This window comes from Nymphaea colorata, chromosome 11 (assembly GCF_008831285.2).
Source record: "Nymphaea colorata isolate Beijing-Zhang1983 chromosome 11, ASM883128v2, whole genome shotgun sequence".
NCBI lineage: Eukaryota > Viridiplantae > Streptophyta > Magnoliopsida > Nymphaeales > Nymphaeaceae > Nymphaea > Nymphaea colorata.
Window position 1 is genome coordinate 20,964,267 of NC_045148.1, and position 25,374 is coordinate 20,989,640.

At 39.2% G+C, this 25,374-nt stretch overlaps 2 protein-coding genes and 1 pseudogene across 2 annotated transcripts; 1 reads left to right on the forward strand and 2 right to left on the reverse strand.

Annotated features, from left to right (window-relative positions):
* The first annotated feature begins 5,045 nt into the window (after positions 1-5,045).
* LOC116263674 (disease resistance protein RPS2-like) lies at positions 5,046-6,846 on the forward strand (annotated as a pseudogene).
* Positions 6,847-19,319: 12,473 nt separating this feature from the next.
* LOC116263675 (disease resistance protein RPV1-like) lies at positions 19,320-21,061 on the reverse strand. The gene is made up of 3 exons (XM_031643406.1): positions 21,018-21,061; positions 20,379-20,493; positions 19,320-20,294 (listed from the first exon to the last, which is right to left on the reverse strand). Exons 1-3 carry the CDS (start codon positions 21,059-21,061, stop codon positions 19,320-19,322), a joined length of 1,134 nt encoding a protein of 377 aa, XP_031499266.1.
* A 61-nt stretch (positions 21,062-21,122) lies between these two features.
* On the reverse strand, positions 21,123-21,884 carry LOC116263676 (disease resistance protein Roq1-like). Its single transcript, XM_031643408.1, has one exon. It carries the CDS (start codon positions 21,882-21,884, stop codon positions 21,123-21,125), a length of 762 nt encoding a protein of 253 aa, XP_031499268.1.
* Between the last annotated feature and the right edge of the window lie 3,490 nt (positions 21,885-25,374).

Below are 25,374 nucleotides of genomic sequence, written 5' to 3' on the forward strand. Positions count from 1 at the left end.
TTCCTTTTAAGGAATCTCATTTGTTTCCTTCTTTCTCTTTTTCTTTCCCACTCTCACCCTTTGAAGCATATTTCAAACTCTTGAAAAAACAATTTGGTTTCTACATTTACAACTTAATTTTTACCATCTGATCCTTGGTTTTGGAATTGGTAGCTCTATGATTCCCATCAAAATCTATTATACGAGTTTGACACTACTTGTTTTCATCCAAACACACACGCGACATCATAAACTTACATTTTTTTCTTTTATATTTTAGATTTAAACAATTGGACGTCATTCTGCAATTGGATTTATAGAACGGCTTTAATATAACGAAAATGGCCTTTGAACCTACAAACTTTTACCTACGTAGGCCTAGTAAGATTGTATCTTTGAACCCCTCACCAGCCGTCTATCAACACACTCAGCACACATAAACTTTCATTGATTTCACGCTTGAACGACTGCTACTGAAGAGGAGAATGGGAGAGTCCCTTACTCTCTAGAGCATCTACCATGGAAAAACGTGGAAGGTTCTTGAATACCTTATACTTGTTTCTATATATGTGCTTAGCAAATATTCTTAATAATGTTTTTTATTTGGCTAATTACACGGTTTCCTGGAGGAATCTATATCAATTAGAATTTTAATGAATCATGATGATCTCAAACAGAACTGTTCTAGTACATAATATGTTTCTTTGCACGGTAAATAGCCAAAACACACGTTGAAACTAGAGAAGCATTCTTTTAAGAGTCAAAGAAAGATTGAAACTTTACTAGTGCTTGTACCATTAACTAGACCCGATTCAACATGTACCCAGTTGCCTTTCTGCATACCCCTGTACCCATGTTACTGAAGGGGCGTTTGGTAACAAGAACACTGCATTTTTTGGAACAAGTAAAATGTGAAATATCATCTTCTAAATCTCTTTCCAGATCCAATCCATTTGAGACGATACTTTAGCCTTCGACGCCAAGATTTATCACACGAGAAAAGAGATAACTGCTGATATTTCATTACTCATTGACAATGAAAGATAAATGTTTATTTCTTGTTTTCCTTTTTATATTCATAATACTGACATTCTGGGTCACTAGCCAATTACCCCAACTCGTCTCCATAGTATGGGTATTGATAAATTCATCTCTGCTTTTTAATTAAGAATTGCAATGAGTTCTTGATGATAATAGTCAGTGAATGACAATTTTGATTCTCTAGAGTCAACCAGCCATCTAACCAAGGCCATTCACCTGAAGTACATAGATGGTCGAGAAAAAAAAAACAAGGACAAAAAAGATATAAACTAATACTAAATGATGATAGTCATCACCTTTTTCTCCTTGTTGTTTTCTGAGATTGGATGACCATGGTTAGATGGCTCAGTGACTATGAAAAGTTAGAGTCACCCAGCCATGTAATATGCACCGTCTAATATGATGGATGGTTAAGAAAAAAGAAGAAAAAAGTGATAGGCATTTTTGTCATTTAAAATTAGTCTATATGTTATTTTCTGCTATCTAACGAAGGTCATCCATCTAAAGCAGACATATGGTTGAGCGAAAAACAAAGAAAATAATGTGTAAACTAATATTAAATGACGAAAATGTCCATCACCTTCTTCTCTTCTTTTTTCTTAACCATTCATCATGTTAGACGGTACAAATTATGTGGCTGGGTGACTCTATCTAAAAAGCTAGTCATATATATATATATATATATATATATATATATATATATATATATATATATATATATATATATATATATATATATATATATATAGAGAGAGAGAGAGAGAGAGAGAGAGAGCCGATAAATAAAAATATATAAGAAAATTTAGGGACAAGAAGTCCCTAAATACAAAAACAAATCACATAAACAAAATATAAAAAGGGAATATATAAGTTAGTAGCACAATAAAACATAATAAGAGAGTGGAGAGAGAGTGGACAGATGAAACAACAGAGTCACCCAGCAAAGATGAAGAAGGACGGTGCCGTAGCCGAATAGCAAAGTGAACACTCCCTGCACAAAGCATGCCACAGATTCCGACGATGAGAAGTGTCCCTGAAGACCCTGTTTTTTGGGTTCCTTCTAAAGAGAGAGAGAGAGAGAAACAAAGACTATGTGTCTTAAATGTGAGTCAGCTATGACACTGCAGGGTCACCGTTTAAGTGTCTCATTCATTTTTCTTACCACGGAAGGGCCATATGAATTGGAAGTTAAGCTGCCATTGTCATGGTTCTGGTATTATCGGTTTCGTCTTTGGGAACGCACCATGTCGCTTTCGTTAACAGGCAAAGAGCGCAACTTCTCGACCAAGAAAAAGCACAGACGACAATGCTTGTATTCAACGTGTTAGTGCACGAAAGCCAACTGTTTACCAAACGAATCTCACAAGGATGCCTGGGTTTGGCAAATGAAACCCATTTTTTTTAGTTTACCTTCATTTGTTTAATCTCAAAATGTCACCTCTTCCCTCTCTGCTTTGAATAAGCAAACAATAAATAATCTACATAAACGACATTCTGCATGACTACCATGTGCTATATATAGTCAATCGATCAATTGTAGGATTCATCTCTCTTAATTCCTCTAACTTAAATCTTGGTTCTCCTACATCGTTCTGCGTCATCTCTCTCCTAAAGGTAAGTAATTCAATTACCTTTTGTGATATATAATGATACTTTACATGTAATTCGTTTTATTGAGTTAAACTTAGAACACGTTGATTACTTTGGGTGGTCAAAGGAGTTTCCTTAGTTACTAATTAAACTGAACCTTAGTCTTTTGATCTTGGAGAATCCGGCAAAAGATTTGTGGTGAATTATCACGAGTCAGGACCTTATAACAGTATCGACGTCGCCGGATTGTATACTCCGACGCTGAAATGATAGGCCGGGTAACTTGCAAAAATAGGAATAAGTTCAAGAGATTTCATGAACCTGAATCGCATGTTCAAGGACAAGGTTTAAATCCTGTAAGGAAAACGAGATTTAATAGTTAGTTGGATTCTCCGTGGCATACGATTGGTATCTGATTCTGATGGATATCTGAATCTAGCAACCAGTAAAGATTTGGGTCTTGTAGTTCATTTTGCTGTGAATCTGTACATCTAATAATTAATTGGATTCTATGCCCACTCGTGTCTGCTTCCGATGGATATCTGAATCCAATAATCAGTAAAGATTTGGATCTGGTATTTCACTTTGCTGTGAGTCCAAATTGAGTTTAATTACAAGTGTCTTATCAATTTGAGTTTGATCCCTTTGGGTTTTTTGGCAATTGGAACAGTAACATACCATACTATGTATATGCTCCATAGTACACCAAACATTGACTTGGATCTCCTGGCTCCGGAACTGATTCCCATCTCCTAAACGTCTTCCCCTTGGAGAACTCTTTGTCTTAGATTATTTCATTGGATTTCGTCAGATTTATGAATTCATATGGCTGATTTACTACTAAATCATACTTTTGTCAAAAAAGTCCAAGATAATTTACTGCAATCCATTTTTAGGATACTTGACAGAAATCCTGTAAGCAGCTCAAAGTTTGAGTAATTTAAACGAAATTTTCCTAAATGAAACAAATCCATTCATTTGACTAATTGTGGTTGAAATTAGCTTTGGTTTTCCAAAATTAGCGAAAGATATATCAAACAAAAAAAGAAAAATAAGAGAAGTTCAAATATTTGACAACAAATTGGGGAAATGGAGTAACAATGAGGTTTCATCAGTCTTAAGAGAAAAAAAAAAACATAAGGCGTTCAGCAATAACAAAATACAAGATAATTTAAAACTCTAAAAGTATAATTAAGTAATGGCATGACACGAATCGATGCTAAAACCATATTATTTTCCATAAATTTAATCAAATAGGTCGACTCTGGCTTGATTCCAATTGATTTAGCAACATTGGTGCGAAGCAATATAACTTGCCAAAGGGGTACCCATTTCTCACTATTATTATTACTATTGTTATTATCTTATTATTATTACCATGACCTGTTAATTTCAAATAAAATAATTTTTACTATTGTGAACAAGTCTATTTTAATCTCTTAAATTGTAACGCACGTCAGTTTGTCAATCGAATGCCTTGACCAAAAATGTAGAAACACCAAACATGCTTGCCACTCCCCATACCTTTTCTCCAACTCATTCTTAGCCATCTTAATTTACAGATTATGCAAAATTCATCGTTAACCATCTTAGTTTACAAAAAAAAAAAAATTCCTTCCTTTCTTCATGTGAGGGGAAACCTCTTGAACAAGGGTTGTAACCCTTTCCTTTCTCCTGCCCCTCATTCAAGGCTGTTTGATATACTCGTCAACTAACGTGTAGTATTATCATTGTTGTCAAGATGTTCGATTGAGATAGAAACATAATAAGAGTGGAATAACGTGGTTCAGCTATTAGATGCCTACATCCATGAACTGAGTGATCTATTTCACTTAATTCTCATCAGCCGAATTACAATATATTCTCTTTTATATATAGCAAAGGCTAGAACCGTTAAGCCAAATAAGAGTATAAGAGCACAGCAGCTGCCTAGAATATTAGCGGCCCATCAATCTGACCAACTACGTCAAGTTCTTCGGGCAAAAAATATCACTAGGACAAAAAAAACATCATTGCTCTCAAACCAACTATCTATCTGATGAAACGCTTAGCGAGAAAAGCAAGGACTTCCATTCCTCACCTGTACATCGTTTTTTCTCTGCCAATGTGCACGTCTTTTTACTTGAAATCGGGTGAAGAATGTGGATGGAGGAAAGACCTGACTTTCTTCATTGATGGTGTTTTTTCAAGGTTGAGATAAGTTATTAACTCATGCACATATCTCTCCTTTGCAGATCTATTGACACATCCCATTCTGTCTCAGACATGAGCACATTTACCGGCATGTTACGCCATTTTAGCCTAAAGAACAGGAAAAAGGATTCAAAAATCGTGACACCAATAACGAAGAATCACAGGACAGTGAGCTTGGCCTCAACGCAAAATTGATTCTATGCTTCTTAAACCCGGCAATTCAAAAGATTGGAGTCTGGGGCATGGCTGGAACAGGCAAAACCTTGAATGTCACGACGGCACTGGGAACTTTAAATGAATTGAAAAATAAAATATTTGATTTTATCCTCTTCTTCACCGTCAAAGACGGCTTGAGAACTCTGAGAAATGATTTGATGAGGGAACTAGGCGTTATTAAGGTTGATAGTGAAGATGATGACATGAAAGCTGCGGCCTTGTTGTACAGGAGGCTGAGAGGGAAGAAGTTCCTTCTCGTCTTAGATGACTTGTGGGAAACAATCAGTTTAGAAGAGCTGGGAGTTCCTGAAACCACCGAAGAAAATGGCTGCAAGCTCTTGGTGATCACTCGAAACCGCAAACTGTGTGACCGTATGGGCACTCAGGTTGATATCAGGGTGCCTGGTTTTACTGAGGAAGATGCATGGACCTACATCTGTGAAGCAGCCGGCGACGTCGTGAAGCAGCCATCAATCGAGCCCATAGCTAAACGAGTTGCAAAAGAATGTGATTGCATGCCTCTTGCACTTAAAGCGACAATGGAGGCTATGGCGGGCAGAAGCGATGAGGTTTCTTGGCTGAGAATGTTGGGTGATTGGATGCACTTCAGGCCTTCAAGGCGAATCTTCGAAAAGTTGTTCCTGCGTTTGAAGTTGAGTTACGATCACTTGGAAAGTGAACTCCTAAGAAAATGCTTCTTAGCTTGTTCTTTCTATGCAGAAAAACAGGAGGTCAATGTGATAGAACTGATACACTGGTGGATTTATGAAGGCTACATTGACCTTACAGAGGAAATGGCATTGTTGGAGGCTTATGAGAAGGGGGCTCATCTGATAGCAGATCTAAGAGATGCAAGTATGATCCAAGTTCGTGATGGAGGCCTTATTAAATTCAATGATGTGATGAGGGACCTAGCTCTAATTATCAAATCCAAAGAGTTCATAAAGAAGATCGATCAAAAGCTACTCGAAGCACCAGACAGAGAAGCATGGGAAGAAGCAGAGATGATATCACTAAAAGAAAACCAAATAACAAGCCTTGAGCAGAACCCAAACTGTCCCAATCTCACTTGCCTGCACCTCTGTAGCAACCATCAGCTGAGAAAGATCTCCCCAGAGTTTTTGAGCAAATGCCGGAACTTCGCTTTCTAGATTTGTCATGGACAGGAATTGATTCTCTGCCAAGATCAATCTCTCATCTTGTGAAGCTTCGGTTGCTTGATTTGGACTTCTGCAGGTCCTTGAGAAACATAACAGGTGTAGGGGCTCTCAAGCAACTGATCACTCTTGATCTCTCAGCCACCCCAATAGAAGAGCTACCAGTGGAAATTGGTGAACTGACTCAGCTGAGGCGCCTGCACATGTTTGCCACTGTGCATCTCAAGAGAGTTGCTAGTGGGATCTTGCCCAGACTCTGTTTTCTGGAAATCCTCAAGATGGGAGGCAGTTCCTATGCTTGGCAAAGCGAGGGCCTGGTCGGTGAAGCCAGCTTGCAGGAGCTGTTGGGCTTGAGACGCTTAGATGATTTAGCACTTGTAGTGAGAAGTGTTACTGATTTTGAATTCTTTGACCAAAGTACATCTCTACAGTCATGGAAAGATGACGTTACCATAGAGTGCAGAATCTTAGAGACGTCGACGACTATGAAGTTTGAAGGCAAATTCAACAAGTGGGAGAGCGAATTTGAGGAAGAAGACATGGTTGCCAAGATCCTAGCCGCTGCATCATCGATGGTGGATAAGTATGAAGGGTTCTTTGACAAAGCTTAATTTGGTCGAATTGACTTGGTGTTTAAAATGGGTAGTGGATTCAGAGCTTTTTCAAGGGGCTGGGAGTGAAGCTCCGGATTGCTACTGCTGAGTGGCTTTTGAGATTGAAGAACTTCTTGTTTGTGGATTGATATGTTGTTTGGCTTTCTTTTGTATGAAACTGCAGGAATGGTCTGTTTGATTTCGAATTGCAAAACGTTTGCAATGTCGTGCATAAATTAATTTGTTGAAGATTTGTATAAAGACCTTGTGTAAAAGAAAAGTTGATTTGACTAGAGCTTGCTAAGAGAAAAGAATCCATGTTGGGATCTGGTATTCAGTTCCACGTTTGACTATGAATCCAATCTCAATCCTACGCAGAACCAAAATCGAAGTACAAGAAAATGATAGATTTTAAACTAGCTTGACAAGTTTGGATTTAGTTTCAGAAAATCAATTTGGAGTCGAACACTCGATCCACATCAAAATAGGTTTGATTCGGTTAACTTGAACTAGGTAATAGCCATATCCAAATAAAAAGTAATTTATTCTACCCCATTCATTTTAATTGTTGCTAGTCGTTGATACTCGAAAAATGATCGACGATGTACCATATCATGTAATCTTGCACGTTGTCACAGAATCACATATAATTTGAATTCAAATCCAGAGCTTTCTTGAGACAGTCCTGCATCTCCACTCAACATCTGAATCTCCCATCTGGACTTCGGATGCACTTCTTTTAGGAAGCACAGTTATTTTTCATTATCTTCGATCTGTCTAAAGCTGCACCTTTGGCGCCGGTGAGAAACCAAGTATCTGCAGGGAACAGAGTGCCAAGCAAACGTTTAACATCTAAATGTGTAAGAAAGAAACAAGAGACAAGTTTTTATGTGGTTCAGTGAAGCACACCTACGTCCACGAGAGAGACTCTTCCACCGTGTGTGGTGGAGAGGTTCATTCTACTATTTATAATGTTACACTTGAGACTTCTCCTTGATTTCAGGAGAGATTATAGTCCTACCATGATTGCTCTTGCGAGCTGTACATATACGTTTCATGTTGCTAATGTCTTGGGATTGACTTTCCCTGTTGAGTCGTTGCATTCTTGGATCCTTATTTGTAACTGTGGCCTGATTCCCTTCATCGTCATCTTCTTTAGTAACTGCCGTAATCTGCAATCTGGCTGATTTATCATTTTGTGTAATGGTGGCCTGATTTCCTTCATCGTTGCTCTGTTCTTTAGTAACTGACGTAATCGGCAGCCTGGTTGATTTGTGATTTTGTGTAACTGGCACAACAATCTTCATTCTAGTCGTTTGATGATATTGATTATATTCCTTTACCGTTTCATCCCCCTCAAATTGGGCGGGCCGTTAGCCAGACCCAGTTTGTCTCAAAGTGAATTAAAGTGGTTGCTAGACAATGCCTTGGTGAATATATCAGCAAGTTGTTGAGAGGATGGCACAAATTGCGTGGTAAGTTGTCCAAGCGTGATCTTTTCACGAAGGAAATGATAATCCAACTCAACATGTTTCATTCGAGAGTGAAAAACTGGTTTGATAGAAACCTGTAGGGCAGACATATTGTCACAATATAAGATTGGAGTGCAGGCTAGATATATTCCAAGATCTTTCAATATATATTGAATCCATGTAAGTTTGGTGGCGGCAGAGGCCATAGATCTATATTCTGCTTCTGTCATAGATCGAGCGACAGTAGGTTGTTTCTTAGCTGCCCAAGATATACAATTTGTGCCAATGAAAGTGCAATATCTAGCAGTTGAGCATCGAGTGTCCTTGCATCCTGCCCAGTCTCAATCAGAGAAGGCATGAAGTTGAAAATCAGTCAGAGGGGAGAGAGTACAACCATCAGAAATAGTTTCGTGAATGTAGCAGAGTATAAGTTTAACAAGCTGAAAATGACTATTCTTTGGTGTCTGCATATACCGACTGACATAATTAACACTGACTGATATATCGGGCCTGGTAAACATCAAATATTGTAGCCCCCCAACCAAACTGTGAAACAGTGTTGGATCTGAAAAAGGTCCATCATGAAGAGGTGATTGATAATGTTGAACTAAAGGGGTGATGACTGGTTTACAGCCAAGAAATTTTGCACGTTCGAGAAGACTAAAGGCGTAACGCCGTTGATTTAAGAAACAGTCCAGATTTAGTCTTAATAACTTCCACACCTAAGAAGTGATGAAGATATCCAAGATCTTTCATGGCGAACTCGATACTCAACTCTTTAATAATTTGTTGAAGAAGGATACTATTGCTTCCTGTTAATATGGTGTCGTCAACATAAAGAAGGAGAAAGATAGTACCTTGAGCTTCTTGATAAACAAACAATGAAGAGTCTGAGATGCTGGCGTAAAAGCCTTTGGTTAACAAGGAGCCAAACCGATTGTACCAAACTCGAGGTGCCTGGGGAACTCCATATAAAGCTCGGTGAAGTCGGCAGACATGTGTGGGTTTGGAAGGATCAATGAATCCTCGTGGCTGTTCAATGAATACAGTTTGATCCAAGTTGCTATGGAGAAACACATTTTTGACATCGAGCTGCTTAATGTCCCAATTGTTGGTCAAGGCAATAGTAAGAACAATGCAAATTGTAGTCGGTTTGATAACAGGAGAGAAAGTTTCCATAAAGTCAACACCAGGAATTTGGTTGAACTCGCTAGCTACCAGCCGTGCCTTCAAGCATTCCAAAGTGCCATCACTTTTTAATTTGGTTTTAAAAACCCAATACCACATTCATGTTTGGTTGTCGAGGAACTAGAGTCCAAGTTTGACAATAGTGAAGTGCGTGTAATTCCCCTTTCATCGCCGCGACCCAGCCATCATGCATGAGAGCATCTTTCACCGTTTTGGGCTCTAGATGAATACTCATAGTGAGCAAGTAGCAAGGATTAGGCTTAACGACACCAACCTTTGCTCGAGTAATCATGACATGAGAGTTTGAGGATGGAGGCGGAACTTGAGTGGCTGCGGCATGGAGATCGAGAGATGGTTCAGCTTGAGGTGGAAGCTCGTCACTAGAAGATGGTGAGGCTGCTGCAATAGGGGATAGCACAACTTGTTGAATCAGTGAGTTTTCATGAGGAGAAGATACAGCAGGTGTAGCTAGTAACATTTCTGGAGTTGGGAGCTCTTCATGATGCATACAAGTGGAGGAGCCAACAACAAGCTGTCTATCCACATTCTGAGTATTATTAGGGGGCTCGGTCTAATCCCTGAATGTTGTAGGTTGCAGTTGATATTCAACTTTGGAAAATAATATGCCAGGCTTGTGATACGGAAAGTTAGCTTCATCAAAAACCACATGCCGTGAAGTATATATACAACCAGTAGGAGGATATAATCTGCGATAGCCTTTGTGAATGGAACTATATCCCAAGAATACACAAAGTAACGGTCTTGGTTCAAATTTATGCTTGGCATAATCTTTCAAGTAAGGAAAGCAACGACTTCCAAAAATACCAAGGCATGTATAATATGATTTCTTTCCAAAAACACATTCAAATGGTGATTTCATTTGCAAGGTGGGTATAGGCAACCGATTGATTAACCATGCATCAGTCAAGAAAGCATCGACCCAATATTTCATGGGTATATGAGCATGGAAGAGCATGGTGAGACCCAACTCAACTATTGATCGATGACGCCGTTCAGCCAGTCCGTTTTGCGGTGGCGTTTTGGGGCATGACTTAATATGTCAGATGCCATGATTTCTCAAATAATTTTCTAGGATCCGACTATTAAATTCACCTCCTTCATTGGTTTGAAAATTTTTTAATTTTGTTTCGAATTGACGTTCAACTAGTTTGTGGAAATCCATAAACACTTGACAAAGTTCAGATTTGTGTCGAAGAGGATATAACCAAACAAATCTTGTAGCTTCATCAACAAATATAGCATAAAACTGAAATTTTTTTGTAGACGTGATAGGGGCTGGTTCCCATAAGTCACAATGAACACATTCAAGGAAGATTTGAGAATGCTCTTCTATAGGAAGAAATGGAAGCCGACACATTTTGGCAAGCTGACAACTAGAACAAACTGACATTCTTGATTGAGGTCCACTCACCTCAATATTATTTTTGCTAACAAGAAAATCAACTATCCGATGATGAGGATGGCCCAAACGTTGATGCCACGTTTCTTTATTGATTGACTGAAACCTGTTGGAAAAGAAGACTGCATGTTGTCGATCCTTGGAGTTTTCTTGAAATGCATAAAGATCTCTGGTTCTACTGCCCAACGCTATTAGACGATTGTCCCTCTTGTCCTTAACAGAAAAACCATCAGTAGATAATTGAAAAACATATGGATATTCAGACGTTAACTGGCTGATAGAGACTAAATTTTTCTTAATTTGAGGCACAACTAGAACATTATTGAGCGGCACGCATTTTTTTCCCGTTTTGAATATCAGCATTTCCAATATGAGTGATACTTAATTTTTCACCATTTCCCACCATAATTTGATCGTTACCATGATATTCAGTATAGTTTGTAAGTTTATCTGGATTAGACATTATATGTGTGGACGCCCCCGTATCAGGAAACCATTTGCCATCATGTCCGTCAGCTGTCTTCATTGCTGCCAAAGCGTAGGGTACTTCCTACACTTGGAAAGCGTGATTGAATCAATGCCAACAATTAGCAGCATTGTGATTCATTTTGTGGCAGATTTGACATTGAACACCTTTGTTCTTGTTTTGGTTCTCTCCGCGTCCACCATTCTTGTCTTGATTGAATTGAAATTGTCTTCCTCCTTGGGCCGACTGAAAATGTCCTCCTCCTTGGGTCGACTGAAAAGCTCCTCCGGCCTCCTTGGGCCGCTTGTGTGAATTCTCGCCCCTTTGAGTTAAAGAACTAATTTCTATTTGATTTAAACTTGGAATTTGAATATTTCTCTCTGTAAAGTGCAACCTGCTGACTAGTATCCTCATGATACATACTCCGCATAGTTTCATGACTCTGGAGTAAAGCTACCACATCTATGTAGGATGGTGTTGGGGGTTTCATCATGGTGGTGGTAAAGGAATCATATTCGTGTTCCAATCCACGAGCCAAAAAACTTTGGAATGGTCTTCTATAGGCTTGCCTATAGCCGCAAGCTCGTCACATATCTTCTTGAACTCACAAATAAAATCAGCAATAGACAGATTTCTTTTCTTACAAGTCTCAAGCTTTTGCATAACCAAGTGTTCCCTCTCTTGACATTTATGAGAGAAATGTGTCATAAGTGTATGTCATACCTCTTTAGATGTTTGAAGTCCAATGACGGTACCCATGACTTCTTCTGCAAGAGTGCCGGTGATCCATCCACGCAATAGTCGATCTGATTTTCGCCATGCTTGATAGATTGGATTCACTCGTTCCTCCACCGTACCGTCTTCTTTGGTGTGATGGACTGTAGGTTCGGGCGCAGCTGTCTCTCCTTCAATGAACTCAATCATATCTTGGCTCTCAATGACTCGAAGGAGTTGGGTTTTCCATATCAAAAAATTGGTCTGGTTCAACTTAATGGTAAGAAAGTTTGCGACTTTAAGTTGTAAGGGTATGGGTAAGGAGAAGAGACGGTGGAAGCCATTGAAGGTATACTAAAAAAAAACTCACGGTGCAAGACCCTAATGCTCTGATACCATGTGAAAGAAAGAAACAAGAGACAAGTTTTTACGTGGTTCGGTGAAGCACACCTACGTCCATGAGAGAGACTCTTCCACCGTGTGTGGTGGAGAGGTTCATTCCACTATTTATGATGTTACACTTGAGACTTCTCCTTGATTTCAGGAGAGATTATAGTCCTTTCATGATTGCTCTTGCGAGCTGTACATATACGTTTCATGTTGCTAACGTTTTGGGATTGACTTTCCCTATTGAGTCGTTGCATTCTTGGATCCTCATTTGTAACCGTGGCCGGATTCCCTTCATCGTCATCTTCTTTAGTAACTGTCGTAATCCGCAATCTGGCTGATTTATCATTTTGTGTAATGGTGGCCTGATTTCCTTCATCGTTGCCTTCTTCTTTAGTAACTGACGTAATCGACAGCCTCGTTGATTTGTGATTTTCTATAACTGGCGCAACAATCTTCATTCTAGCCGTTTGATGATATTGATTATATTCCTTTACCGTTTCACTAAACGGGCATGCCCATCGAGTTTCCTGTGTGATTCCTCGTTTTCAGCAAGTCTATCAGGTTGAGGAAAAAGGCACAAGTTGGAAAACAAGCATAAATCCTCAGAAAAGCAACCCCAAGAAGTACAATGGTTCTGCTCCTGACGAATGAAAGTAAATTGCGAAACCAATTTCTTGGGTTGTACAACTTTAACTTGTTTATCAAGATTAGCTCGTGATCGATTAGGAAGATCTATACTCGACCACTTAAACCTTTAATGATCTCTCGTTTCAAATGAATTATTCAGAGGTCACAAATGTGCTCATCCCCTGTTTGCCTTGAACAAGAAAAATCTTCCTCACAATTCAAGGATCCAAAACAGCAGTGTGTGTTGCACCAAGTAATTAAGCGGTAGCTTAACCATGATGCGCAGCAGTGGGGGTTTACCTCCTCAAAACGATACTACATTTTCTCAATTTGTAAGCTCCGACGACTGTAAGATCCATCGTCCGGTAGCCGTTTCCGTTTGCTAGCATCTGGGTAACTTCTTCTGCCTCCTTCTGTTCTCGAAGAACCAAACACCCGATGCGGGCATTTGATTCCAACTCTCCACATTCCATTTCCCTTAACAACATTTCTCTCCATTGCATTCCCCTCCGATCACAGATCAAAAAATCATCCTTTGAGACTATAAACCGAGTACTTGTCACGGACTGCCCCCTCCAGAAACGCTCGAAGGACGCTGAAAGAACCCACACTCGGCACATTTGGAACAAGGAAAGATATTACTGCCGTCCCATTGGGGCTCGAACAATTCAGAAATCCAGGAAGGCAGAGCTTTACATAGCCTTCAAAATTCGCCTCCTGAAAACAAACATTTATAGTATAATAAATTGCAGATTAGCAAACCAAATTTAATAAGCCACCATTCAGAAGGCACAATTCTCTCTTTGTTTACCTTCAGCCTGTTCCACAAGGCATCGGAAAGGCTGGTGCATTCTCTAAGATCCAAGTCCTCCAAGCATTTCAATTTCTCAAGGCCAGGAATGTCGACGAGATTCCCGCACTTGTTTAGATTTAATTCTCGCAGCATATTCAAATTCGAGACATCTGAAATTGTCTCCAGAGCCTCGCAGCATGTGGCATTCAGATGGATCAACGATGGTGGTGTTGGGTCGGGTCCAGCCACAAGAGAACCTGACCCGGCCCGTCACTTAAGTGACGGGCGGGAGAAATAAAGGGGAGGGCACTCGATGGTGCCTCCCATTCTTTTCTTACGTCTCTCTCTCTTTTAGGGTTTTCTTTTGGGAAAAGGAAAAGAAAGGGGGAGCAATTCTTGTGGCTGCACGACAAGAGGAGAGAGGGAGAAGAGGAAATGATGGAAGGAGAAGAGGATGGCAAGGAAGAGAAGGTTGCGAGCACTTGGCTCCAGCAAGATTCGATTCCAAGGAGGAAGCCAGATACATCTCCTCCCAATCCATGATTTCTCCCAATCCATCGGTGATATTTCCCTTGTTTTCTCATATAGTTTTGATGAGATATTATTGTTTGAGGGTTGGCTTTGTATAGCCCCTCGTGGGATAACTTATATCATTGATTATAGTGGATTGAGTTTGGGTCGTAATACCCCGTGGTTTTTACCCTCATTATTTTGAGGGGTTTTCCACGTAAAAATCTTCTTGTGCAGTTTGTGATTGTGATTACTTTGCTTGGATTGCTTGGTAGTTGATTCGTTGCTCATTACATGATCAATTTGGGATATATTTTGTTGTTGAATCAATTTTAGTAGATTTGTGTCCTATCCATTTTTTATCCCAACAAAGTGGTATCAGAGCCAACATGGTGGATAACAAAATTGATTTTGGTACTAGCCGTATGATTAGCCTAAATGGGACTAATTATAGTCTATGGAAAAATAAGATGAAAGATCTCTTATATGTGAAGGCTATGCACCTCCCTGTTTTTTCCAAAGAAAAGCCTACTTCTAAGTCTGATGAGGAATGAAAATTTGAACACAAACAAGTTTGTGGTTTCATTCGACAATTTGTGGATGAAAATATTTATAACCATATCCAAGATGAAAATCATTCATGTAGTTTGTGGGAAAAATTAGAAAATCTTTATGCCTCCAAGACAGGAAGTAGTAAATTATTTCTTCTAAAATGATTGATGAATTTGAGATTCAGGGAGGGCAGTTCAGTGTCAGATTTTCTAAATGATTTTCAGGGATCACCAGTCAGTTATCCAGTATGGGTGTTAAATTTGAAGATGAGATTTTGGGATTATTATTGCTTGCTACTTTGCCTGATTTGTGGGAGACATTTAGAGTCTCGCTTACTAATTCTGCAGCTAATGGGGTAGTTTCTTTAGAGACTGTTAAGTCAGGTATTCTCAATGAGGAAATGATAAGAAAATCCCAGGCTTGCTCTTCTTAGACAAAGGTTCTTTTCACAGAGAACAGGGGGAGGAGTAAATTCAAGAGTGACAGGGGCAGAGATAAAAGCAGAAGCAAGTCTAAATCGAGATATAAGAATTTGGAATGCCACCACTGTGGAAAGAAAGGACACATAAAGAAGTACTGCTTCCAATTGAAGAAGGAGAATAAAATTGGAGAGAAACAGGAGAAGAAAAATGACCGAGATGATAATGTCGCAGCTGCTGCACAACATGAAATGTTCATTGTTTGTAATGCTGTCATGGTTAATGTTGCGAGAGATGATACTTGTTGGCTTGTTGATAGTGGTTCAGCTTTTCTTGTTACGTCCCATAAGGATTTTTTCTCTTCATATATTTCTGGTGATTTTGGCACTTTGAGAATGGATAATGGTTCTTTGTCTTATGTTGTAGGCAGAAGCGACGTCATTCTGAAGAATGCGAATGAAGCTCTATTGAAGCTGACAGACGTGAGCATGGAAGCTTACCAGAGGTTCCTTAATTATTGCTCGAGGCAAAAGATGCAGCAATAATCTTTATACTATGCAGGCATTGATTTCCAGAGACATGGTACATGTGACACAAGATGAGGAATCTATTGAGTTTTGGCATAGGAGGCTGAGACATATGAGTGACAAGGGACTGAAATTCTTGATCAAGAAGAATCTTCTAGAAGATGTAAAGAAGGATAAACTTGACAAATGCAGTCATTGTTTTGCAGGAAAGCAGACGCGGGTCTCTTTCAAGAGTCATCCACCTTCCAGAAAGTCAGTAGCACTTGAGTTGGTTCATACAGATGTATGCGGTCCAATGAAAGTAAATTTACATGGTGGTGCACTTTATTTCGTTACATTTATTGATGATTTTTCCAGGAAAGTTTGGGTCTATTCTTTAAAGAGGAAAGACCAAGTCCTTGGTGTTTTTAAGGACTTTTATGCACTGGTTGAAAGGCAGTCAGAAAAGAAGCTGAAGTGTGTTCACAGCGATAATGGGAGAGAGTATATTGGTTTATTTGATGAGTATTGCAGATCTCATGACATCAGGTACCAGAAGACTCTACCTAAGACTCCACCTAAGTCTCCTCAGTTGAATGGTGTGGTAGAAAGAATGAACAGGGCACTCATGGAGAGGGCTAAATGTCTTCTATCTGAAGCTAAATTATCTGATTCTTTTTGGTATAAAGCTTTGCATACTGCTGCTTATGTGATTAACTTGTCTCCACATGTTCCTTTGGATGATGATGTTCCTAACAGAGTTTGGTATGGAAAGGATGTATCCTGTGAGCACTTACGTGTATTTGGATGCAAGGCATTTGTGCATATACCAAAGGATGAGAGATCAAAGTTAGAATAAAAAAGCAGGCAGTGCGTGTTTTTGGGTTATGGCCATGATGAATTTGGTTACATATTGTATGATCCAGTTGGGAAGAACCTTGTCAGAAGCAGGGATATGGTATTTGCTGAAGATCAGGATATTGAGGATATTCATAAAACAGTAAATGATTCTTCTCATAGCAGCTATCAGCCAGTTGATGTGGAGCCTATTCCCTTGCAGAACGCTCCAAAAGTAGTACCAGATGAGTCTATTGGGCAGATGCATGATAGAGAAGAACAAATAGACATGTCATATATTCCTAATTCAGATGACGAAGGTGACAATCATAATTTGGAGGGTTCTTCCTCAGATGTAGATCGGCAATGGAGATCCACGAGGGAGCGGCGTTCCTCAACTAGATATCCCGCACATGACTATATTTTGTTGACGGACAGTGGTGAGCCTAAATGCTATGAAGAAGCTATGCATGATGTGCACAAGGAAAAGTGGATGGAAGCCATGAAAGATGAGATGCAGTCACTTTACGACAACCACACCTTCAAGCTTGTGGAAATGCCCCAAGGCAAAAGGACATTTTGAAACAAATGCGTTTTTAGAGTGAAGCATGATGAAAACTCTCTAAACCCAAGATACAAAGCTAGGTTGGTTGTGAAGGGGTTCAATCAGAGGAAAGGAGTTGACTTTGACGAGATATTCACACCGGTGGTCAAGATGTCGTATATCAGAATTGTTCTTAGTTTGGCAGTCAGTCTTGATTTGGAGATCGAGCAGATGGATGTGAAGATAGTTTTTTTTCATGGTGATCTTGATGAGGAAATTTACATGATGCAACCCGAAGGTTTTCTTGTGAAAGGTAAAGAAAACCATGTTTGCAGATTAAAGAAAACTTGTATGGTCTGAAGCAGACACCTAGGCAGTGGTACAAGAAGTTCGAGTCATTTATGGGAGAGTATGACTATACCAAGACTACTTTATATCACTGCGTCTTCGTGAAGAAATTCTCAGGTGATGATTTTATCATTTTGTTGATTTATGTTGATGACATGCTTATCGTTGGAAACAATATATCGAGAATTTCAAGCTTGAAAAAGGAGTTGAGCAAGCCTTTCGCTATGAAAGACTTGGGACTGCTAGTCAGATTTTGGGTATGAAGACCACGCAAGATAGGAAGTCGAAGAAGCTATGGCTATCTCAGGAGAAGTACATTGAAAAGGTACTTTAAAGATTTCACATGGACAAGGCAAAACCTGTTAGCACCCCTTTTGCACCGCATTTCAAGTTGAGCACCAAGAAGAGTCCAATGACAGATTCATAAAAGGAAGATATGGAGAAGATTCCATATGCCTCAGCCACAAGTAGTCTGATGTATGCTATGGTATGTACTAGACCTGATATTGCTCATTCAATTGAAGTTGTTAGTCGGTTTGTCTCAAATCCTGGAAAGAAACACTGGGAAGCAGTTAAATAAATTTTGAGATATCTTCGTGGGACTAGCAGTTTTTCACTTTGTTTTGGGGCAGGAAAATCTATTCTTGTTGACTATACAGATTCAGACATGGCACGAGACAGTGATGGGAGAAGATCTATATCCATATATTTATTGACATATGTAGGTGGTGCAGTTTCTTGGCAATCCAGACTTCAAAAATGTGTAGCATTATCTACTACTGAAGCAGAGTTTATTGCAGCTATAGAGGCGAGCAAAGAGCTCCTATGGATGAAGAAGTTCATGCAGGAACTTTAGTTCAGTTAAGACGAGTATGAGTTTTACTGTGACAGTCAGAGTGTTATTCACCTTGGAAAGAATTCTACCTTTTATGCAAGGTCAAAGCATATAGATGTGAGGTATCATAAGATACGTGATGTTCTAGAGTCGAGATCCATATAGATAATAATCCTACAGATATAATGACAAAATTTCTACCTAAAGAGAAGCATGATATGTGTAGAGACTTAGTTGGGACGACTGCCTTTAAGGCAGCATATTAATTTTGTTCATTTTGCAGGTATGTTTCCTCTCTTGAAGTTGGAGGGGGAGTTTGTTGGGTCGGGTCCAGCCTCAAGAGAAGACCTGACCCGGCCCGTCACTTAAGTGACGGGCGGGAGAAATAAAGGGGAGGGCACCCGATGGTGCCCCCCATTCTTTTCTTACGTCTCTCTCTCTTTTAGGGTTTTCTTTTGGGAAAAGGAAAAGAAAGGGGGAGCAATTCATGTGGCTACACAACAAGAGAGAAGGAGAAGAGGAAAGGAGAGAATGAGAAGAGGAAGGCAAGGAAGAGAAGGTTGCGAGCACTTGGCTCGAGCAAAATTCGATTCCAAGAAGGAAGCCAGACGCATCTCCTCCCAATCCATCAGTGATATTTCTCTTCTTTTCTCATATAGTTTTGATGAGATATTATTGTTTGAGGGTTGGCTTTGTATAGCCCATCGTGGGATAGTTATATCATTGATTATAGTGGATTGAGTTTTAGTCGTAGTACCCTGTGGTTTTTACCCTCATTGTTTTTGAGGGGTTTTCCACGTAAAAATCTTCTTGTGCAGTTTGTGATTGTGATTACTTTGCTTGGATTGCTTGGTAGTTGATTCGTTGCTCATTACATGATCGATTTGGGATATATTTTGTTGTTGAATCAATTTTAGTAGATTCGTGTCCTATCCGTTTTTTATCCCAACAAGTGGGAGTTTCGGTATGCTACCAACATCGCGACATCTGCTTAAGTCGAGGCTCTCAAGTAGAGGGAAGGTGTCCAAGCCTGAGTGCAAGCCGCGGCATGCATAACTGTAGCTCACAAAATGCGGGCTGAAGTCCACGTGAGTTAACGAAGAGAGATGACTGAAGTCAGCCCCACCTGCCCACTCGAACTGCTGGCCGATGGAAGAGAAACTCCATCTCTCCAGTGAGCGGAGATGGAAGAAACTTGAAGGAAGCGCTTTCAAGAGATCAGTACCTCCCATGCTTAGCCTTTTCAGTTTCAATATACCTCCGAAGAAATCAGGGATGTCTCTGATGCCTTTGCAGCCCTCAATTGATAAGTCCTCAAGGTTTTCCAGCGATCTGATGGAAGCTGGCAAAGCAACGAGTGAGCTGCATCCTTCAATTTTCAGTTTCCGGAGGTTGGTCAAGAGGCCGATGGATTCCGGAATACTTGGTATCTCCCCTTGACTTATTTGGAACTCCGTTAAGGATTTCAGCCTTCCGATCAGTTTCGGGAGTTGCTTCAGCGACCGGCACCGGCATAAAGATAGCAACTTCAGATTCACCATGAGCGTCACAGATTCAGGCAAACCTGTTAGATTGGTAGCGTTGAGGATGAGGTTCTTCAATGATGTCAAATTTCCCAAATTCTCTGGCAAGGTTGAAACATTGGAGTATCCGTGAAGGTCCAGCGTCTCCAAGCAACTGAAGCGAGAGATGGTATCAGGTATTTGCTCCAGAGAAGAGCACTCTCTCAGGTTCAAGCAAACCAGGCTACGGAGGTGGCCGATGGATTCATCGACTCGTCTCAAACTGGTGCATCCATCAAATATCAACTTGGCTACGTTCGGTATCCACCTAAAATCTGGAGTTCCCCTAAGGTTCTTGCACCGCCCAAGATCGAGGACATTCAATTGGCCAAATGACCATGCCTGAAACAACTATGAGACTCGCGTATCAGCAAAATGAAAATGATGCAGGTCTGAATACTGCAATGTCCTAGACCTAAACTGAACCTCAAGCATGAATTCACTTGTGGCCAGCCTTAACCTCAGTACGACACGAATGCAGGAGTACTTTTCATGTTTTGTTTGGAAATTTTCAAGAGCCCTTAAGCTCATTTGGATCAAGCTTCAAAAGAAAAAAGGCAAGTTATAGTAAGAAAACAATCTCTAGGTACGCATTGTATTGAGGAAGACGAAATTTCTCTCTACTTGGAGGTAAAATAACATTTTTGTCACCAACAAATAAGGCTCAAAATAAAATATTTAATACCCGAAAGGGAGGTAGGTCAAAAAAAAAAATCAAAGCCTTTGTAGCCGAAAATTTTCAACTCATTTTACCCAAATAAATATTTTTAAGTGCATTTGAAAATGTTCTCTTACTTCAAAGATAAATGCACAGAGGCATTTAATTTTGGTATACATCCAAACACGTTTTTTTAAGAGAAACATCCAAACGCATCCGTAACTGCTGACAATAATAAAACATTCCCTCAAGTTTTCCATTTTATGAAGGCTGCACTCGTCCATCAGTAAAGAAATGGCATCAAACTTTCTGCATTATTAACTAAAAGAAAAGAAAAGAAAGAACAATATGGAGCTGATACTTGTTTTTCCTGTAGCACGTTTAACGTTTCCTCATTTTCCCATTACCTGCTCGGCACTGAGCTTTGCTGCCGAACAATCTGTCTTCCCATGTCTCGAATTTGATCATGCATTTCAAACTCCCCCGTCTTATCACTTATTCTGATGAGAGATTTACGCTCTAAGATTCGAATTGCAGGAATTGGAGAGTTTAGAACCTTTCCACATGGAAACCGCATTCTTTCTGTCCTTCCCAATGAAAAAACATGCTATATCCAAGAATATGCACTTTGTTTCCTCATCAAGTCCGTCGTAGCTAATTCTCAATCTCTCATGAACTTCTTTATCTTGGACTCTTTTCAGCTTTTCCAACATCGAGTTCCATTCGTCAAAACTTTCGATATCATAGAAGAGCGACCCAAATACTTTAAGGCATAAAGGTAAACCACCAGCAACAACTTTCTCCGACAATTCGCCGTATTCCGGCCTTGGCTCAGGCTGCCCAAACGCATGCCAACTGAAAAGTTGAAGCGATTGGGCACAATCCAATTCTGCAAGCTTGTAGATGACATGCAGCCGCGAACTTAGCACCTTTTCATCTCTAGTGGTGATGATGATTCTGCTTTTACCACCAAACCAATCTCGACTACCAGCCAATTCGTCAAGTCGATCTTTATGATCAACGTCGTCGATAACAATAAGAACTTTCTTACCACCAATTCGTCTTCTGATTTGGCTGATGCCTTCGTCCTTGTTGCTTATACGTGTTTTATTGTCCCTGAAAATGTCACGGAGCAGCTGTTCTTGCAAGGTGACAACGCCATTGGCATGTGATGATACTTCTCGGACGTTTGCAAGAAAGCTGCAGGCTTCGAAACTGGAATGTAATCTGTTATAGACTGCTTTGGCAAGGGTGGTCTTGCCGATCCCGCCCATCCCGCAGATGCCGACCATTTGGAATATTCATTAGCAATAGAATGTGGAATATTCATTATTTTTATTGAATGCCTCTTGGATGCTTTCTTGGCACCAACTTCCTTCCAAATTTCTTAGAGATGCCCCCAAGGTGGTGGTGTACCTAATGGAGGCATGCTAACAGGATCAACCATGGGCAAGAGATAAATGTCCGTCAGAGTCATGACTGGCAGTTTAATAGCCACGCCCTTCCTCTCGTTTACCTGCTCTTGCTTATTCAGTTGTCCACATTCTTCTGCCTTGATATAAGGGATACGCTATTAAACTTTGTAATCTTTTAGTAGCTGATCAGAAATGACATGTGTGGCATGTTAAAAACTAATGTTAAAATTGTAAAGATCGCTGTATAAATCAATTTTATGAACAAAGAAGTTAAAACTATCAATGTTAAAACTCTTTCAAAACCCAATTTATATGTAAGATTTTCATTTTTTTCCTGAGCATGCATTCTTGGATATTTCATATTCATTTTACGGTTAAATTTGTGAAAGACAACGCGAGAATTGGTCAAATTGCTAGACAGCCAGGAGCCGTCACTGAAAGAAGGATATATATATATATATATATATATATATATATATATATATATATATATATATATATATATATATATATAGAGAGAGAGAGAGAGAGAGAGAGAGAGAGAGAGAGCGAGAGAGAGAGAGAGAGAGAGAGAATAAAAGTAGCTATAGACTCTCATATACTAATTTGGTCGGAATTATCTAGCAATCGATTCCAAAAAGATTCAGCTGTTAAGATTAAATTGCAAATATACAAGGCAATTGTATTTTTAAGAGTTCAAAATTCTTATCCCAAACAGGAGTTTCATTTAAGGAATCTCATTTGTTTCCTTCTTTCTCTTTTTCTTTCCCTCTCTCATCCTTTGAAGCATATTTCAAACTCTTGAAAAAACAATTTGGTTTCTACATTTACAACTTAATTTTTACCATCTGATCTCCTTGGGTTTTGGAATTGGTAGCTCTATGATTCCCATCAAAATCTATTATATGAGTTTGACAGCTACTTGTTTTCATCCAAACACACACGCGACATCATAAACTTACATTTTTTTCTTTTATATTTTAGAATTTAAACAATTGGACGTCATTCTGCAATTGGATTTATAGAACGGCTTTAATATAACGAAAACGGCCTTTGAACCTACAAACTTTTACCTACGTAGGCCTAGTAAGATTGTATCTTGCGTAAGATTTGAACCCCTCACCAGCCGTCTATCAACACACTCAGCACACATAAACTTTGACATTGATTTTCACACTTGAACGACTGCTACTGAAGAGGAGAATGGGAGAGTCCCTTACTCTCTAGAGCATCTACCATGGAAAAACGTGGAAGGTTCTTGAATACCTTATAACTTGTTTCTATATATGTGCTTAGCAAATATTCTTCAATAATGTTTTTTATTTGGCTAATTACACGGTTTCCTGGAGGAATCTATATCAATTAGAATTTTAATGAATCATGATGATCTCAAAGAGAACTGTTCTAGTACATAATATGTTTCTTTGCACGGTAAATAGCCAAAACACAACGTTGAAACTAGAGAAGCATTCTTTTAAGAGTCAAAGAAAGATTGAAACTTTACTAGTGCTTGTACCATTAACTAGACCCGATTCAACATGTACCCAGTTGCCTTTCTGCATACCCCTGTACCCATGTTACTGAAGGGGCGTTTGGTAACAAGAACACTGCATTTTTTGGAACAAGTAAAATGTGAAATATCATCTTCTAAATCTCTTTCCAGATCCAATCCATTTGAGACGATACTTTAGCCTTCGACGCCAAGATTTATCACACGAGAAAAGAGATAACTGCTGATATTTCATTACTCATTGACAATGAAAGATAAATGTTTATTTCTTGTTTTCCTTTTTATATTCATAATACTGACATTCTGGGTCACTAGCCAATTACCCCAACTCGTCTCCATAGTATGGGTATTGATAAATTCATCTCTGCTTTTTAATTAAGAATTGCAATGAGTTCTTGATGATAATAGTCAGTGAATGACAATTTTGATTCTCTAGAGTCAACCAGCCATCTAACCAAGGCCATTCACCTGAAGTACATAGATGGTCGAGAAAAAAAAAACAAGGACAAAAAAGATATAAACTAATACTAAATGATGATAGTCATCACCTTTTTCTCCTTGTTGTTTTCTGAGATTGGATGACCATGGTTAGATGGCTCAGTGACTATGAAAAGTTAGAGTCACCCAGCCATGTAATATGCACCGTCTAATATGATGGATGGTTAAGAAAAAAGAAGAAAAAAGTGATAGGCATTTTTGTCATTTAAAATTAGTCTATATGTTATTTTCTGCTATCTAACGAAGGTCATCCATCTAAAGCAGACATATGGTTGAGCGAAAAACAAAGAAAATAATGTGTAAACTAATATTAAATGACGAAAATGTCCATCACCTTCTTCTTCTTCTTTTTTCTTAACCATTCATCATGTTAGACGGTACAAATTATGTGGCTGGGTGACTCTATCTAAAAAGCTAGTCATTATATATATATATATATATATATATATATATATATATATATATATATATATATAGAGAGAGAGAGAGAGAGAGAGAGAGAGAGAGCCGATAAATAAAAATATATAAGAAAATTTAGGGACAAGAAGTCCCCTAAATACAAAAACAAATCACATAAACAAAATATAAAAAGGGAATATATAAGTTAGTAGCACAATAAAACATAATAAGAGAGGTGGAGAGAGAGTGGACAGATGAAACAACAGAGTCACCCAGCAATAGATGAAGAAGGACGGTGCCGTAGCCGAATAGCAAAGTGAACATCTCCCTGCACAAAGCATGCCACAGATTCCGACGATGAGAAGGTGTCCCTGAAGACCCTGTTTTTTGGGTTCCTTCTAAAGAGAGAGAGAGAGAGAAACAAAGACTATGTTAGTCTTAAATGTGAGTCAGCTATGACACTGCAGGGTCACCGTTTAAGTGTCTCATTCATTTTTCTTACCACGGAAGGGGCCATATGAATTGGAAGTTAAGCTGCCATTGTCATGGTTCTGGTATTATCGGTTTCGTCTTTGGGAACGCACCATGTCGCTTTCGTTTAACAGGTCAAAGAGCGCAACTTCTCGACCAAGAAAAGCACAGACGACAATGCTTGTATTCAACGTGTTAGTGCACGAAAGCCAACTGTTTACCAAACGAATCTCACAAGGGATGCCTGGGTTTGGCAAATGAAACCCATTTTTTTTAGTTTACCTTCATTTGTTTAATCTCAAAATGTCACCTCTTCCCTCTCTGCTTTGAATAAGCAAACAATAAATAATCTACATAAACGACATTCTGCATGACTACCATGTGCTATATATAGTCAATCGATCAATTGTAGGATTCATCTCTCTTAATTCCTCTAACTTAAATCTTGGTTCTCCTTACATCGTTCTGCGT

Excerpts from the sequence above, each read along its gene's own strand:
- LOC116263675 (XM_031643406.1), bottom strand. The coding sequence starts at position 21,061 with ATGGGAAGACAGATTGTTCGGCAGCAAAGCTCAGTGCCGAGCAG. Across the intron at positions 20,494-21,017 it reads CAAAGCTCAGTGCCGAGCAG|CTTGATCCAAATGAGCTTAA; the intron begins GTAATGGGAAAA and ends TTTCTTTTGAAG. Across the intron at positions 20,295-20,378 it reads CAAGTGAATTCATGCTTGAG|GCATGGTCATTTGGCCAATT; the intron begins GTTCAGTTTAGG and ends TAGTTGTTTCAG.
- LOC116263676 (XM_031643408.1), bottom strand. The coding sequence starts at position 21,884 with ATGGGCGGGATCGGCAAGACCACCCTTGCCAAAGCAGTCTATAACAGA.